This window comes from Megalopta genalis, chromosome 5, assembly GCF_051020955.1.
Source record: "Megalopta genalis isolate 19385.01 chromosome 5, iyMegGena1_principal, whole genome shotgun sequence".
Classification (NCBI taxonomy): Eukaryota; Metazoa; Arthropoda; class Insecta; order Hymenoptera; family Halictidae; genus Megalopta; species Megalopta genalis.
Window position 1 is genome coordinate 4,193,010 of NC_135017.1, and position 19,133 is coordinate 4,212,142.

The 19,133-nt window shown below is 37.3% G+C and overlaps 2 protein-coding genes across 3 annotated transcripts; one reads left to right on the forward strand and one right to left on the reverse strand.

Moving 5' to 3' along the window:
- Positions 1 to 1,239: 1,239 nt before the first annotated feature.
- LOC117219672 (lipid storage droplets surface-binding protein 1) lies at positions 1,240 to 12,432 on the forward strand. The gene is made up of 7 exons (XM_033468993.2): positions 1,240 to 1,382; positions 6,619 to 6,777; positions 7,430 to 7,615; positions 7,877 to 8,063; positions 8,756 to 8,913; positions 10,603 to 10,971; positions 12,096 to 12,432. Exons 2-7 carry the CDS (start codon positions 6,649 to 6,651, stop codon positions 12,210 to 12,212), a joined length of 1,146 nt encoding a protein of 381 aa, XP_033324884.2. The 5' UTR covers positions 1,240 to 1,382; positions 6,619 to 6,648; the 3' UTR covers positions 12,213 to 12,432.
- Positions 12,433 to 14,153: 1,721 nt separating this feature from the next.
- LOC117219936 (uncharacterized) lies at positions 14,154 to 18,285 on the reverse strand. Of its 2 annotated transcripts, XM_033469517.2 has the most exons (3): positions 18,150 to 18,285; positions 16,223 to 17,120; positions 14,154 to 15,329 (listed from the first exon to the last, which is right to left on the reverse strand). In XM_033469517.2, the coding sequence occupies exons 2-3, from the start codon at positions 17,071 to 17,073 to the stop codon at positions 14,921 to 14,923; spliced, it is 1,260 nt and encodes a 419-aa protein (XP_033325408.2). In that variant the 5' UTR covers positions 17,074 to 17,120; positions 18,150 to 18,285; the 3' UTR covers positions 14,154 to 14,920. The 2 variants fall into 2 exon arrangements, with proteins under 2 accessions (XP_033325408.2, XP_033325397.2); XM_033469506.2 differs by having other exon boundaries at positions 16,223 to 18,239.
- Positions 18,286 to 19,133: the final 848 nt, after the last annotated feature.

Below are 19,133 nucleotides of genomic sequence, written 5' to 3' on the forward strand. Positions count from 1 at the left end.
TTTCGAACTCCTTGGATTGTTCACGCGTCTGAACAAATCCACAAGAAACAAGATGTATCTGGAATGGAGCTACTCCTTTGACCTTTCTCCTGTCTCCTGATAAGAGGAAAATTTACGTTATAACGTATGCTGATTACACCGGGTGTATATTTATTGCTCGTAAAATAGCAGTGTTACAAAACGATCGCGTCGCCAACACATTCTGCTCGACAGATAACAAAAGTGTCACTTTGCACTTACAATGTGCACAAATTGCGGCAGAATTTTTGTAGTATTACAAATAAAATGTGAACCTACAATGTGTCAAAAAAAAGGAAGCGACGATGAGTATATTACCAAATCCGGACACTATATACGGCATTTTTCATAATAATTGTTCACATTTTTTAATTTCTTTACTTTATTCCTTGACCTCCAAATATTCAAAAAAACCTTGAAATTTACGAATACATATATTTTAATTTTTACTACAATTGGAATTTAATCAGCAATTTTTTACGCACGACGAGTATACTCGTCGTAACATAAAATGTTGCAATTTCATCATGACGAGTATATTCGTCACAACACAAAATATTGCCATTTCATCATGACGAGTATATTCGTCACAACACAAAATATTGCTATTTCTCCATGACTAGTATATTCGTCATAGCTCAAAATGTTGTCATTTTTTATGACGTATATACTCGTCATAACACAAAATGTTGTCATTTCTTCATGACAAGTATATTCGTGGTTACACAATTAGCTGTCTCTTCTTTATGACGAGTATACCCGTCATAATACAAAATGTTGCCATTTCCTTATGACGAGTATACTCGTCATAACACAAAATGTTGCTGTTTCTTTATGACGAGAATACTCGTCACAACACTAACATTACCATTTCTTCACAACGCGTATACTCGTCATCACGCAAAAATGTTGCAATTTCTTTATGACGAGTATACTCGTCACGACACAAAATATTGCCATTCGTTTATGACGTGTATACTCGTCGAAAACAGTAAACTGGTTAGAAGTACAGTGGGTCAAAACGACCGAGTCACCGCACGGTAACCGCAGTCCGAAGGTTAACGATGTTCCACCCATCACTGTCAAGCATTTAGCACCGGCGAATTTTTGTAGACAGTTTTATCGACGCCAGGAGAGACCGCCGTTGCGGAAATCTTAGTCCGCGAGCCATCATGGCGGCCCGGCGTCTATCGGCGTGTCATAGGTCACGTCGATGAGATCCACTTCGCAACCCTGGCTTGCAGTCCGCTGCCAGTTCTCCTGCGACACGCCAACTTTTCTGACAACCGAACCTCCCGCTGCCGACGACCGTTTGCACCGTTCTCGAGCCCTTCGCCAGCCCGCACGACGGTCCACGTGTCCAGGTAAATGTTCGCCGATCGACAGGGTGCCGCGAGCCGCAGGTAAGCGGGCTCCATTTTGGAGCGGTCGCGAAACTGGGAGAGAGAAGAGACTTTGCTACGGGCGGGCGAAGTCGTCGTCTCTCCGCGCGATCGCCTTCGACTTCGACGCGATTCCGACGCGTGTTTCGTCGGCTTCTCGAGCCGGCTCCGAGGAATTCTGTTCTTCGGAAAACGCCAACTGCGATCGTCCGCGGCGCAGCTTCCTCGGTCGTTTCGGCTTCGTTTCGAGAAGCAGCCGTCTCGGGAAAATGCGACACCCGTTTTCGGTACCATTCCGTTTCTCGACATTTTCGCGCACCGACAATCGGGCACTTTGGCTCTCGCTTGGACAAAAAATAGAGAACACTACAGCCGATTTTTCGATCGCGCGTAGCGTGACCTCTCGACCAAACTATCTGTTCGCGAAACTCGACGCTGCCGCGTCGAAGAAAAATGATAGCGATAAGGTGGCGGCTATGTGTTGCGATTTTAAATATGGTGGTGCGATGATACGTAGCTGGTCACGAAAATGTCACGTGTATTTTTGTGTCGTTTGACATCTCTCTCGTTTCCTCCTTTCGTCGATTAGGCTACCCGTGCCTGGCGGCAAATATTTGGTTAAAATTGTGAATAGGATTGGCGAACAAATAATTCGAGCGTTAGTCTGAAATGAAAATTAGTATTGCATAGGTATTTAGATACGTATACGAAAGTTATAAGAAAATATAAGCATGGTTCATGCAGCTGTACATGATCTTCTGAATTGCTAAATATATTTTTACATAACCGACAAAAGTTAAGAAACACATTACACAGATATACTATATTCTTGGGTATATTAAACCTTCTTAACATAGGATAATTTGTATCGTGCAAACAAAAATATTAATTTCATTATTTTATTATTTCTTAATTTTTAATTTTTATTTTATTTTTGTATTTGTCGTATGTACTAAAGAAAACAATATTGCAATATGAACAATGTGTTATATGCTTCATTATTACATGTATTTTTAATTTATCAAAATGTTTAATTTAACAAAAATTTTACTTAAATTTTAACAATATGTGAAAAAACAGATATAATCGTGATTACACAGTGGAGCCTCGATAATCCGGACTAAGCAGGTTAAATGTTCGGATAATAGGACAAAAAGCCAAACTAAATTTTTGATAATTTATTCGCGCGCGCGCGCGCGTGGTAAATCATTTTAAACGTGAGCTGCTTTAGATTGAGTCGATTATGTATGAAACGTATAATGAAGAATTCTAACATTGGAGGTCCGGATAATCGAGAATTAACATTTTCATTTGACGTATAGCGATATTTGTCATGCAAACATTGTTTATTTGGCATGAAGATCCATAGTATAATCATTATATTTGCATTTATTATTAGCGAAAAAAATTTTCTTGTAAATTGTTTGATTTTTTCATTTCTACAAATAACCACCTGTCGATAATTATTCGTAAAAAATTTTCCAAAATAAAATTTTTGTTTTGGATAAGTGATCTATCAAAATTTTAAGGTGTAAGTCTAATAGCTTATATTTAGTTTTATATATCAATATAAAATAAATTGGCAATATCATTATTGGTATAAAATTAGTAATAATTAAATATTATTTATTGTTCTCAGAACAAATCAGTAACAGTAGAAATAATAATAATAAAATGAGATGTTATAGTAACGAAATATTTATTATTATTTTGAAGAATGTTATGAATAATCATAAAAATGAACACTTAGCTTGTTTGATAGAAATGAATATGAATATATAAAATTGTTCTTCCATGTATAGTGTACGATAATTAAATTATTCATTTGTTCGAGGATTTTGTTGAAAATGAAACAGATTATTGTATATGCGAAATCAGGGTGGTTATAAGTCATCATTTCATTACCAGTAATATTGAATTTTGTTTTGAAAAATGCAGATCTACTTGTTACGACACTTGTGAATTTTTATCTTGTTGATGACAATAATATTGCGTTAAGATAACTAATAAACGGTTTTTATTCGTTTGTGTGCCTGATACATACATTGAAACCTTGTTTTTGTTGCATCATTAACAGGTTTATTAATAGTTTCATTTAAAAACCAAAATGTCTCAACTTCAAGAATTTCTTACGCTTCAGCTATAAAGTTAACAAATCATTAACACATACATAATTGCTAATTTCGAAACTACGTTAAAAGTCGAGTGCGACGGCATTTTACTCTTATACAAATTATTCATGCAAATTTAAATTATTATGATGTTGTAAAAATATATCATCGTATTTAGAGTAGTATATATAATTAGGGCAAGCAATGCTAGTAATTAGAACAGCAAAACTTCTTACAGTTAACAATTTTATTATTTGCCGCGTTTAATTAACAGTTTTAATTTTCATCTCAAAGATGTGCTGACCTATTGCAAGAATTATATTCGTTGAAAAATCAATTTCGCGACACTAAATACAATAAATATTTCATACATAAAAGTAGAATTTATTTCATGTTAGCTCTCCTCGATTAAATGTTCAACACGGTAAATATAACATAGTTTTATCTCTCTCCAGCAGTGATTAAAGTTTCACTTACTCATCTTGTTAATTAGTTATGCCCTGTCTCGCTTCGATCCGTTCGGTCGACAAGCATTCGCTCGAGTGTTTCAAACTTCTCGAACCGTGAACTCGAACATTCGCTACATTACGGTTCGCGCCCTCCTGATAAATTAGAATTTGCGACGTCCAATCGATAATACATTTGCTATCGTCCTAACGGAAAATAGAAATAGTCAAGTGAACGCTATCGCTTCTAATTAGTTATCGGCCGATGTAATAGTCGAGCTAAAAATAACGTACATCGCCGATACAAATTATCGAACGTTTGAATAATTGAACGCATTACAAGCCAACATAGCTATCGCGATTGTCATGGAAATCGTGTGATAAACAATTGTGCGTCAGAAATCGGCGAGTAATAATAATTGTAGTAAAATGCACACAACAAGAGCAACATTTCGTTTCTCAGTGCAGATTCTATGTTTGCATTTAATTGCATAGTATTATGATCGTCAAATTAGTATAGTATAGCTTTAGCATACTTAGCTAGAATGTGTACATTTTGTTGCATAATATCGTTGTCGTCAAATTATACAATATATTTCGTTATTCTATATTATAGACGTCAAATTAACAATTCAATTCAATTTCATTGAAAAGTATTATGGTTGTAAAATTAGTGTATACAAGATGTCTCAAAAGTTACTCGAAATCGGGAGATAGGAGGTATCTGAGGTTATTTGGAGCAACTTTTTCCTTAGCGAAAATGCAATCCGCGGCTTCGTTTGCGAGTTATTAACGAAAAACGGTGACCAATGAGAGCCGAGATCGGCTGGCGCGAGGCGGCAAGGTCAGCTGTCGCGAAGCCCAGTTCCGCTCATTGGCTCGGGCGCCACGCGTCAGCTGATCTCGCCAGTTATTGGTCAGTGTTTTTCGTTAATAACTCGTGAACGATGCTGCGGATTGTATTTTCGCCAAGGAAAAAGTTACTTCAAATAACTTCAGGAATCTCATTTCCTGATTTCGAGTAACTTTTGGGATACCCTGTATTTCATTGTACAGTATTATAATCGTCAGATTATATAACTTTTATTGCTCTGTATTGTCATTGTCAGATTGTATGTGTACATTTAATTGTCAAATATTATAGTCGTCAGATTATACAATAAATTTCGTTGCCCAAAGATTATAGTCATTCGATTATACAATAAATACATTGTATAGTAACACAGTTATCCGATTATATAATAAATACATTGCTCAGCATTGTAATTGTCGGATTATACAATACATTTTGTTGCTCAGTATTATAGTCGTCAGATTATAAAATAAATTTTATTCTCCAAGAGTTGTAGTTATCAGATTATACAATAAATTTCATTGTTTAAGAATTATAGTTATCAGATTATACAATAAATTTCATTGTTCAAGAATTATAGTTATCAGATTATACCAAAAAGTTCATTACTCAGTATTACAGTCATCAGATTATACAATAAATATTATTGTATTTTAATGAGTATTATTACTATAATTGTCAGATTATACAATACATTTAGTTGCTCAGTATTATAGCCGCAAGCCCCGTTGTTCAACTGCAATAGCAATTTATCTTTCCGTACAGTATCTGTCGCAGTATCGGAGCAGACATTTGATTAATGGGATATTGAAATCGTTGTCAATAATGCTGTATTAATAACTCCGTCTGCTGAGTCTAATCGGATAATTATCTCCCTGGCGTTAGAAATTTCCATCGCAGTTCACGTCGTTTCACGTTCGCAATTCCTGCTCCCCGCTGTTACATCATTCTCTCGAGAATTTACGATTAAAACTAGGTACGATTTAATGCTGTCTTCGCATCGACAGATTAATATCTCTAGGCCGCGCCACGCCTGCCACGCGACTTGCGCATTTAACTAGAGTGCATTTGCACCGGTCATTTAAGCCGATCCATAGATAATTCATCTAATCCATAGATTCTCTAAAATCATTCAAAATACCGATTGTAATAAATATTTTTTACAATTGAAAATAATTTGTATGTGTATACAGGGTGGCACATATGACTTGCAGAACCTAAATAACATTTTTAAATTATGCTATAACTATAACTATAAATTAGAACTATAACTATATAACTATAAACTAAGCTATAACTATAACTACAAATTAAATTATAACGATAACTATAGCTATAAACTAAACTATAATTACAAATTATCTATATAAACATAAATTAGAAATTGTTAAATGTAAATTATTATTAATTATATATTTGTATAATAATTATGTACAATATAATTATTATATTATATATATATATATATATATATATATATATATATATATATATATAATTAATAATACATAATATATAATATAATACAATTATAATATTTATATAATGTATATAATAAATAATAATAATTATATTATATAAAATAATTATTTTGAATTCTGAAATGAGCAGATCATCTCTCACACCTCGGTGACATAATAAATAAATAATAAAGCTTACACAGAAAGAAAATTTACGATTAAGAAGACTGTGCAAACATTCTTCGACAACAGGTTCCCCTGGAGAAAGCTACGATTGTGCACTTAGAACGAATGAAAGTAGCAGTGTTACATTCGAAATGCGTGAAATAAGAAGACTTTGTTGCACAGGTTGAACCTTTCGCAGCGAGGACTTCGCAAATGGCGGCGCCGACTCTGAAGCGGCGGCACTCCGATTTGCCGCACGTCGAGTCCATCAGCCGAATACTGAAGCTGCCCATCGTAGAAGATGGCAAACAGATTGCCGGCAACGTGTACACCAGGATAAAGGTAAGATCTATGCGTAATGTTTGAATGGCACGACGTTTCCGCAAACAGCGTCGCTTTCCCTGACCTTTCGCTGACTGATTTCAACTCTCGCAAAACGCTTTTACATCCAAAGCTGGAAAGCCTTGTCGTCGCATCTTTTCGCAACGTTTACCGAAAGTCAGATTTTGAGGAGGACCGTTTCCAGCGGACCACTCTGCACGGCTCGCGAAAATAGTTATCGACAGATTTATCGCCTTGCGCCAATTGTATTAGCTCGCAGATGCGAAGCTTTCGTTTCTGTCGTCGCACTTCGAGTTAGAGTGATACCCGCGTTGATTGGTTCCCCTTCAATTTCAGCAGCTTCCATTGCAAACCGACAATATGCTGGTCGAGTTGTTTTCGATTTGTTTTTGAGAAAATCAATTTTCCTCGCGCAACAAATAATTCTCGATCCATCGTTGTTTCGAAATTTCCATATGTTCGCGCGTGCAACGATTGAAAAATGGAGATTCGGGTTCGGAAAGCTCCTCTCAATGGGTGTTTTACCTGCGACGATTTATCGGTAGACTCGTGGCTTTTCTTGCACTCGCGTGGTCGGCTGTGAATAATAGGATTCCATCGGCGCCCGAGTTCCCGCGAGAAATTCACTTGCACCGTTTCTAATCCGATTTAGCGTTCGAATTCGTTGATCAACTGGGGTTTGGGCACTGCCGAACGATCGTTCGTGATGGCGACGGCGATAGCGACACCAGCTATCAACGTTTTCGTTGGCCCAATCACGACGATCGACCATTTGCTCTGCAAAGGCATCGACGTGGTCGAAGACAAGGTGCCGGCGGTGCATCTGCCCCCTCGACAAGTAAGTTCTTTCATGCGTGTATCGTCGGATGCTGAGAAACGAGCGACTTGCGAAGGCGATCATCGACTGTCTCCACAATGCAGAGGACCTCGAAGAATTGAAAACAATTTTTACGGGGCGCATTTCGATCCGCTTGTGCAAGCTGTAGGAAATTAGAGCGCTGCGTGGAAACGAAAGATCGTCGATCACTCGTTTCTCGACGACCAAACAGTTGTCCGTAGTTTCGCGTTCGAAGATCAATTAATTTGGCGTCTCTTTAAGATGTACAGCAGCGCGAAGGACTACATGACCAGCAAAATCAAGCCTGTTCTGACTCGTGCCGAAAGCGTAACGCAGATAGGATCTATGGTCGCGAACGCCACGGCTGATAGATTGAACGATGCTCTCACCCATCTGGAGAAAAGCATCGACCATTATCTGCCTGTCGATTCTGTCGACGAGATGGATTGTAAGTGTGTTTCTCTTTTTTTTTTTTGAGGGAGACATAATGATTTCTGATGGTCTATGAGACATTGTTTCGTGGACTCTTGAGATATTGTTAGTAGACTGCGGATTTCTATGCAAAATGAAAATTGTCCACTAAGATTGCAAGATACAGAAATTTAACAAAAATACACACCGCTTTCTTTAATGATTTTAAAACTATTTAAAGTATTTTGCATTTGATGCATTTGATGAATTTAATAGTACACGTATTATGAATTTGTAGTAAGGAAGGATACAGGTGATTGATATGCGGCATAACTGTTAATTAAAATTTTGTTGTTGCAATATACAATGGCATATAGCGATAACGTAAAAGTAGTTTTATTTTACACATTTTTTAACCATTTTTTTCGAGTCGTTATTTTGTTTTTCTTGTTTCTTTCATTCTTTGTATTTTCCTCTTCTTCCTATTTTCTTTATTTTGCTTCTGATTTGTTCTTTTTCTTCATTTCTTCTGCTTTCTCCTATATCGTGCTCTCTGCTACTAATTTTATTCGAATTGCATTTTCCCTTTCCACTGATTTTTTTTTTCTTTTTGGGTTACGTTTAGGTTACACTTTTGTAATCGATAGAGATATTTTTTATTTCGCATACAGAACTGCAGTCTATTAATCATGTATGTCACGGAAGCTGATTGACGAACGAATATTACAGTTCCTGTGACGGAGAAGAACGTAAGCAAGACGAAGTTGACCGTCATACACGGCGTCCGATGCTCCAGAAAGCTGCAACGAGGCCTGACACGTCAGACGGTAGCAGAAACTCGTGCTTTGATGCTACTTGGGAAAAAGTTTGTGGAGGTGATCAAGCTGGTTGGTAATTTTCATGTACAAAAAGAAATTATTTAATTACAATTAGTAATCACAATTTAATTACAATTCTTAAGCAATTAAAATGTTTTTTTCGTTCGACTAAGTGACAAGAGTCAATTTTCGATTCGATCTGATCAACCATTCATAGCATGTTGTCGTTACATTTTCAGTAAAATGTCAATGGATAATAACAAACTATTGATTTTTTAAATGTAAATTAAATCGTCAAGCTTGAAGCATCGAATAAGTACAGTGCATCTGGTGCATCAATTCATTTAAGCAAATATTTTCCACGATTTTATATGATAGCTTCAAATGACTCGTCGCCATTTGTTATTAGTAGACTGCGAATTTTTATACAAAATAGAAATCGTCCGCATGAATTGTAAAAAATCGAGACTAAATAGCATGTTAACCTTTTAACAGATCAAAAACAATAGATTGACATTTATTAATTGCTTTAATCTTTATAATATTTTGAATTATAACTATCCAATTTTGTCATAAATGCATAAGATCCTCAATCTAGTTAGAATGTTATTGATATCTTGTTTGATAATAACGCTAAATTATATTTTATTCGTCTCGTTCGTTCATGTGCACACGGAAAACATTTTTTTCAACGATTAGAATCACATTATTCTATTTTTCATATACTACAATAAACATTAAAATACATAATAAATAAACACGAATAATGTATTCGAATGACGTATATGGATATACAGTTTAAAGACACTTTAATGATAATTACGGAAGTTTACCACAAACTCTCAGCGAGATTACATTAAGCCCTCAAAAAAATAGACCAATTTCTGTTAACGAAATCAAAGAAACATCTCTCAATCATAAATTTGCTGAAATTCTTTGGGAAGACTTCTTAGTATCTAATGCGTTATACGGGTGTCCCAAAAGTTACTCAAAATCGGGAAATGATAGGTTCCTTAGGTCATTTGAAGCAACTTTTTCCTTAGCGAAAATGCAATCCGCGGCTTCGTTTGCAAGCTATTAGCAAAAAACACTGACCAATGAGAGGCTAGCTCAGCTGACACGAGGCGGCGAGGTCAGCTGTCGCGAAGCCCAGTTCCGCTCATTGGCTCGGGCGCCACACGTCAGCTGATCTCGCCAGTTATTGGTCAGTGTTTTTCGTTAATAACTCGTGAACGAAGCCTCGGATTGCATTTTCGCTAAGGAAAAAGTTACTACAAATAGTCTCAGGAACACAATTCCTGGTCTCGAATAACTTTTGGGATGTCCTGTACTTCACTTACAGATAAATTCTTTTATTTCAATTATATATATATACAATATCAAAAACATTATAATAACATTATGATCGAACAGATATCAATGGCATTATTATTATTATATATTGTTTTATTTAGCTCAATTATAATGCCATTGATATCTGTTCGATCATAATGTTATTATAATGTTTTTGATATCGTATTTTATGATAATGTTATTACAATGTCATCGATGTATCTATTCGATAATAATGTTATTACATTGTAATCGAAATATCCGTTCGATGACAATGTTATTATGCTATTACCGATATCTAGTCGACGACAATGTTATTACACTGTTATCAATATCTCCTCGATGATAATGTTATTACAGTGTTATCGATATCTGCTGTGGAAATCTCTCTAAGAACATTCAGGAACAGATTCGTATGTGTCACAGGTGTTAACGGATCCAAAGCTTGCAATGCAGCAAGCGACTAGCTTGTGGAGAGCTCTGAGTTTACCAGAGCCAGAAAACCAGGTACGACCTTCCACAGTAGAGGAATCGATGGTCCTGCTCCTACGTGAAGTTTCCCGTTGGTTCGTGCACGTTATCAACGACGTGGTAGCATACATAAAGGCTACTTGGAAGCTGAACGACGAACTCTTGGACATTTTCTGCCTGTGGGCCGAGACGTTCCTTTCCCTGAGATATTACGTGATCTGCACCGTCGTCAATCAATTTCTTAACGAGTCCGACGAAGATCTCAAGAACGCGTATGCCAAAAACCCCGTTGAGTGGTTCAACACAGCTATGCAGAAGTTTTTGGTACGCTACTTATCCTATGATCTCCATACTTTATAAGATCATTGAAGCAAACATCAGCACCTGAGACAAACATGAACATTCTCTCCTAAAAGAATTATTGCAATACAAAAAATTGTTTGCTTCAATGATCTTCTTTAGAAGATATATAATATATATTACTTTACAATATAATACTTTAGTATTCTCTAGTAAAATATGACAGAAAAGTGTCCTTTAATAGTATTTGACAAAAAACAATTTTCTCATAAAGTATGACAGAAAATATCCTCTAGAAAAGTATGACAAAAATGTGTCATCTTGTAAAGTATGATAGAAAAGTATCCTCTGGTAAAGAATTACAAAATGATATTATCTTATAAAGTATTATATATATATTAAAAATGATCCTCCAATTAAGTATGGCGAAAAAGTATCCTCTTATAAAATATAACAAGAAACTACTTTCTAGTAATGTATCACAAAAAGGTATCCTCTCATAAAAAAATAAGAAGAAATAATTCTCTTATAAAAGTGTGTGACAAAAAAGTATCCTCCAGTAAAGAATTACAAAAATGTGTCACCTTATAAAGTATGACAAGAAAGTATCCCCTAGCAAGGTATGACAGAAAAGCATCCTCTCGTAAACTAAGCCAAGATAAATAGAATGTTATGGTGTGTGTTACAATGTTAGCTAAGAATAAGTGTAAAATCGATTTGATTTTTTTTCCGAAGATAGAAAATCATGGTTATCAATAGGCTGCAGATTTGAATGAAAAATACAAATTGTCATCATCAATTGCAAGAAATATAAACAGAATAACAAGTTCATTCGTTCTTCAATAATTTCAATAGGTTGAAAATAATGCACTGAAATTTTTTAATTTTCTCAATGTATCTATTATACTAATTTAAATTGCAACTATCAAATTTTGCCATAAACGCGTAAAATCCGCAGTCTAGTTATCAGACATAGTAACGACTGTTACTAACGACGATAATGAAATATTAAATTTCCAAGAGACTTTGTGTCACCATTTTGTGATTTTTACTAGAATGATAGTGTTTCCGATGGAAGGGAAATTCAAACTGCTTTCATGCCAATTTTCTACAAAAACGATTGCTAATTGTTGACGATTCTTTCACAGACGAAGCTTGCGATGATCATAGCCGGCAAACCGGATGTTTGCAAGACAGTGACGCTCCAAGATTTCCAGCAGAACCATAATAATCACGCGGCACAGCCAGTTAGTTATCACGAATAATAAAATCGCGGTCAATGGACGCTTCATGCTAGTTCCTTCTGCGTTTCGTCAGTGACGTTCGGAGGAAGCACCGACGATTATCAACACCTGATTCCTTTTGTACCCCTTTAACGATGTTTCCATCGTTGACACGTTATATGAGTGTCGCGACAAGCGAATGTTGTTAACTCTTGATGCGCACTGTAACGATTAGAAATAAGAAATTGTGAAGATAAGAATATTCGTCTTTTGTGTGTTCATTGCGCTATGTCCATTGCGACATAGTCCTCTCCTTTCTGTCGGATTTCATTAACACTTTATTAACCATTTGCAGTCGAATGGTGATTCTGAGACGACACTGTAAATTGCTACATTATTTTTCAACATAATTCTTGCATCATTAAATTTATCTACATTTAATAAATCGTTATTGTTATATGCACAACAGGAAAATAATTATCAAAAGTAGAAATATTCTATGGTATTATAGAATATTATATTATAGATAAATCAATATTAGAGAACATCATACATAGAATATTATATAGTACTCTATAGTATTATAGAAATACTATATAGTCAGAAGTACTGTCTTGTTTTTGAGATTAAAGTAACTTCGAGTACAAAGGGTTAATACAATTCTATAAAATCGAGGCACTTTTTTTCAATCAAATTCCAATTTAAAAAGCTTTCAATCAAAGCTTTGCGGATTTTAATCAAATTAGAAAAATAAAATAGATTAGCGTAAAAATTAACTTTTAAATAATTCTGTACTCCACATATGAGTGACGCGGCAGTCAAAGTGTTAACAAGTGTTAATTATTTACGAGATCGTGCTTCTTTCAGATTTTGATGAAGTATATTGTGCAACTCGACATTTTGAACAACTTCTTCCTTTCTGGAAAATCTCGTTCTATTTTAATTTCTAAGATATATGCAAAAAGCTGTGGCCTTAATCCAGACTTAACTCAAACCTAACCTATACTTATAACTAGGTTGTGGATTTTTTTGCCGGTTTAAATAGGAATCACTCAATCTTTTTTGCCGTAATAACTATAACAAGCTGAAAGTAATGCATCAACATTTTTCAATTGTGTTAATCTTCCTACTGTTTTAAATGACATCTATTTGTTTTTCACATAACTGCATAAAATCCGCAATCCACTTATAATGTGCCGTCTAACTGAATTGACTTTTGCTTAAGTCATCTGATAGACCAATCAAGGAAAACCCTCTCACAGTCAAGTTTCAATTATACTCACCACAAGGGTAGTTGCAGAGTTAAATTTCTATTAACAGGGTTAACCGAATATGCTTTATTTCTTCTGATCTGCAGAACGAAAAGTTCTGAAAAAATTCATGGCGTTATGTCCCATTATGTAGAACATTCATGATTTTTTTTCATAATTTTTCATTTAGCAGAACAAAAGAAATAGAGCATAAACTGTCCATACGATTTAATCCTGTGACTACCCTTGCGGTGGTTTATCATTGGCAAGTATCTAATAATAAAAATTATAAACTTGTATAAAGTTATAGTTTTGAGAAAATGTTAACAAATTTTCATGAAATAAGTTATTAAGCGGTCAGAGTAGATATGATATCATCACTTTATTTTTATTTCACGATAGATGTACGAGTAACTACAACAATATTGTCATAGTTACTTGTTTCAGTGTGAACATTTTGGTTTTGCTTTTTTACAATATAATTTGAAAAGTCATTATCAATATTAGAAAATTCTATCGCAGAAATATCAAGCCTCCTATTAAGACGAATTTGCTATTAAGTAAGTAAAAGCAAGTAAAACTTTCTAAAATTTCTTAAAACCGTTGGGTTACTAAAACTTGTTTTTCATATAATATCAAATAACCTTAACATAACCGTATCACTATGTTTTTACACAACGTTAACTGTTATACTATCTCTTTGAGAACCATTTTTAAAATAACGAGAAATATCTCTAAACAACATTTTTCTTTATTGACACCAAACGTAACAACATTCTGAATAATACAAAATCATTCGTAACATAATTATTAACGCCGAACATAATAACAATATCAATGACATGAAACATTTCCTAAATACTACCTAAACAGATACAAAACTATTCTAGATAATATTTCAGCTACCACAATAACAATCTAACCGGTACAAAGTTATTTAAAAAAATCCTTCCTTAAAAACTCTCGATTAATTAACTAAAAATTTTCTAACTACACAATTTCCTACTTACAAGAAATAACCTACAATTTCGGTAAGCTGATTCACAAAAGCAGGAACATTTTCAGCAAAAGAATTCTCTATTTGAAACAAGAAAATATCGAAAAGGAAGAAGCTGCGTCAGATTTCACTGAAACCAATCGACAAATTAAAACCTTCCACCTAAAACTCATAAAGAAGCTATTATAAACAACAATAGTAACAAATCTGTATCACTATAAAAAGCAAAAACTATAGAGAGATCGCCTAAGATCGGACAAATCGTAGTTATGAAAATAAAACCTAACGTGATCTTCAGGTTTCATTCCTGAAAAAGGAATGTGTCACACTGTTTCCCAGCGTGAATCGTCCTAACCATAATTGATCGTGTTCCTCGAGCTTCCGAGACTACCCGAGACTATCTCTCGACTCGCCGTGCTCATCGCTCACTTTCCAAGTCAGCAAGATAAAGAAGACCGCGGATCCGTTACGAAAAAAACAAGCACCAGATGGCAGAGCGATTCTTAGCCGGCTACGTGTTCGTGTAGCTCCAATAGAGCATCTATCAGCCTCTCCCTGTACCTGGGCACGTCCCTCATCTGCTCGCACATCAACGGTGTCCTGTCGACGTACAAAACGTTTTCAAGCAGCTCCGGTTCCCTGCTGAAATATTTGCTGGCTGCCACAGGCTCCAGAAGCATGATGGGGATGTTAAGGATGCCATGGAGGATGCACATCTTTCTCAGGTCGTCGATGGACTCGACGAACCCGTCCCAGGGCAGCAGCTTCTCGATGTCCAAGTTTGCGTCCTTCAGAGCCGCGGACACCGTTTCATGGTAGATCTTGAAGAGCTCGTTGCAGTGGTCTTCGCGAAGTTGTCGGACCGTCGTGAACTGGAGGAAGCAGAGGACGTCGTGCGCCGGCGGGTTGTACCTGGAAAGATAGCGGATTAACGTGATCGATTCGAAATTGGGCCTAAGTTGGACCGAAAATTGTGTCTAGGCAATTGAAGCTGGGATTAAACATATTAGTTAGATATTTCTGAGGTCATCTGAAGCAACTTTTCCCTTAGCGAAAATGCAATCCGAGGCTTCGTTTACGAGTTATTAGCGGAAAACTCTGACCAATGAGAGGCGAGCGCGGCTAGCGGGATGCGGCCGAACTAACGAGCAGTCGAGGAGCCCAGTCCCGCTCATTGGCTCGGCTGCCTCGCGCCAGCTGATCTCGTCTCTCATTGGTCATTGTTTTTCGTTAATAACTTGTAAACGAAGCCACGGAGAAAATTTTTGCAAAGGAGAAAGTTACTTCAAATGGCTCGAGGAACCCTCCATTTCCCGATTTTGAGTAACTTTTGGAACACTCTGTAGAATAAATACATTTTAAGTATAATCTGTGAAACGTTATTATTCCTGAGTAATATTCATAACCTGTAGGACGAATCATAGTCATTAAAATTTACACACATTGATCTTGATCCTACCTCCACTAGTATCATCTCTGTACCTGGATCATTCGATATCTGAGGAACTGATGGGAATTTTCATAAAAGAAAAGTGGATTCTAGGTCGCTGATCGATCTTAACCAGCGACATATTTTCCAAACAACATTCCTCATCTTGTGAAAAACCCTCAAAATCATCCTACGATCAAAGAGTAGCAAAGCATCGATAAGATGAGCAATTTTTTGCTGGTTCTAGGACCTTAACCTGTGTTGCACAAACCCATTTTGCAAAGAACATTACTAATATTGAAATAAAGAAAATGATCAAGATCCCCTAAGACTAACCAAGCGTCAAGAAAATATTGCAATATCCACGCCGGCTCACCTGGCGAGCTGAAAGTCGATAAGACAGCACTCGACAGGCTTCTCGTCGTCGTCGTACTTGAAGAGAATGTTGTTGGCCCACAGGTCCCCGTGACACAGCACATTTTTGTGTTTCGTCGAGGGCAGCAGTTTCCCCACGTGATTCTCGCAGAGTTCTTCGACTATGGCCTTGAACTTGGCTCTCTGCTCCTGGTCCAGGCCGGGCATCAAGTCTATTACAGAAATGGTGCCCTTCACAGCAGCGTCGAACATCGCCTTCGCCCTGCCGTCCTTCAGCGGCCACAGGGTCTCCTGCATGCAGTGCGAGAACTCGTCGTGCAGGTTCTTCTGGTACACCTCCTCGAAGATCAGCGACTTCGCGTGGAACTTGGCCAGCATCCTCATCAGGATCCTACAGTGCTCGAGGTCGAATGGCTTCAGCTTGTCGGTCATCTCGAAGCCGCTGTGCGCCATGTCCTCTAACACGATCACGTCGTCTTCCAGACCCAGGAAGCATTCAGGGATGCACATTTTGTCGAGGCCGTCCAGCATTTCCGGGAAGACCGTCGTGTACAGGTTCACCTCTTTCTTGAAGTTGCCGTACTCCCTCATGAAGTCGTACTGGGGGCTGCTCAATGGCGGTGGTATCTTCGTGAAGAAGTTGATGCTCTTCGTTTCCAATGGTGACTGCGGGCAGGCCACCGTAGCCTTCAAGGTGAAGTACTGGCCCATGAAGCCGTTCACCTCGTCGATCGGCACCACCTCGTACGTGATCAGCGAGAAATCCTCCATTGCGTCCCGGTGCAGCTTCTTCCGAATGATCTCGAAGCATTCCTCGTCCTTCAGAACTTGCTCTGTGCTCGTGTTGCGCATCTTCGTGGGTTTTATCGTCGACGGACGAGCTCTCTTCCTAGTCGAATCTAAGAATCAAAGTCTCGTTCGGTTCCTCTCCGAAGAATCTGTCCGCGGAGTCTGAACTTTCGATGTTTCGGCTTTGAATTCTCCGTGAAAGATTTTACTATTGTTTACGTTCTTGAACAATTTTATATCTAATTTTGTGAGCGCGCGTCCTTCGTTTGAAAATTTTCAGTCTTTTGGAAATCTGACGATTTTGTTGTTTTGGGAATTTGAGCGTTCGAATTTCCCGCCTTTCTCAGATTTCCCGCGATTTTCGAATACTGCGCACCGAAGTCTGTGCTTTCACGAGTTTCGTGCAGTATAAATTATGCAACTGCCACCGATAGTTACAAAGTGGAACGACGTTTACAATTGTTTAAATATTTCCATATTTTCCACGTGTTTTACTTTTGGCCCGCCTTTCAAATTCTGCTCGACGAATTCTGTGTTCTTACGAATTTCACACGGTAAAACCGATGCAAACGCCACCGATGCTCACAAAATGCAATGAGCTTTGCAATTCCACGCGAGTATTTTCAAATTTCCCGCTTCCTTTTCGGCGCGCTTTTCAAATCCTTCACAAACGAATTCTGCAATTTTATGAATTTCACACGATAAAAATGACGCAAATGCCACCGATGGTCTCAAAATGCAACGCCGTTTGTAATTCCCTGTGTATTATCGAATTTCCCGCTTCCTTTTCGGCGCGCTTTTCAAATCCTCCACAACGAATTCTGCAATTTTATGAACTTCACACGATAAAAATGACGCAAATGCCACCGATGGTCTCAAAATGCAACGACGTTTGTAATTCACTGTGTATTATCGAATTTCCCGCTTCCTTTTCGGCGCGCTTTTCAAATCCTCCGCAACGAATTCTGCGTTTCTACGATTTCCATACAGTGAAAAACGACGTAAATGCCAGCAATATTTATATTTCCCAGAGTATTTTCAAATTTCCTACGCCTTTCAATTCGAGCGCATTTTTCAATCGATTTCGATCAGATTACTCGCGATACAAATATCGACCAAGTCGAAGAAGGACAACGTACGATGTACCGGTACCGATCGAAGGATCGCGAGCAGCGATCGCGCCGCAGAAAACGTCTGACCAGTGTGTAGTTCCGTTCAAGATCATGGTACCTTTATATATCGGTCATGAGATCGCGTCACGTGTGCGGTACGGACGCGATAAATAATAGCGCGTACTCGTGTGGCGCTATTTTCTTCTTGATTGGCTCTGATTGAGGCTAATATTAGACACGAGACTCGTCCTGCATAAACGGACCTGATGGCTCCTTATTGACACCAGGTCGTGCGTGGATCGATAGAGGACACAGACACACACGCACGCTGATCTACCGTTGGCGTTCGTGCGCGCGCGTGTGCGTGCGCGAGTAACGCTATGAGATTATGGTACAGTGCGATGGCTGGCCGAGTCTCGTGCTGATTAAATAGATATGAAGGCGAGTCGTTAACACGTGCTTCCATGACGTTATGAGACGGTCATGCGCGAAACGTGACGACGATCAAACACCCTTACAATTACTGGCGTGTATCCGCCTAAATCGGCCATGTAGAACCATCGCCGAGCTGTGATTCGATACAATTAATCTGATTGATGTGCTTTCTATTTTTAGTATACTTTGGTTTCTATTGATCAGATTTTTTTCGTTTTCTTTTTCATTCCTTAAGGAAGGTTGCCATTTTGGGAGATCAGAAGATGAAAATTTGTTTTATTCGATAGTAGACAATATTTGAAATCTGAGTTTGTCACCATTTCGATATTTATGTCGAGTATACTCGTCATGAAAAAATATCATTTCTGATCGATGACGAGTATATTTGTCATGAATGGATATTTTTTATGATCGATGACAAGTATACTCGTCATGAAGGGAAATCTTTTTTGGTTTCATGACGAGTATATCCGCCATGAAAAAATGACAATGACGAAAAATGACATAGTTTAGTGGCGAACATACTCGTCATGAAAAGGTGATTTGTTTGATATCTTTTCTGATCGGTATATTTCT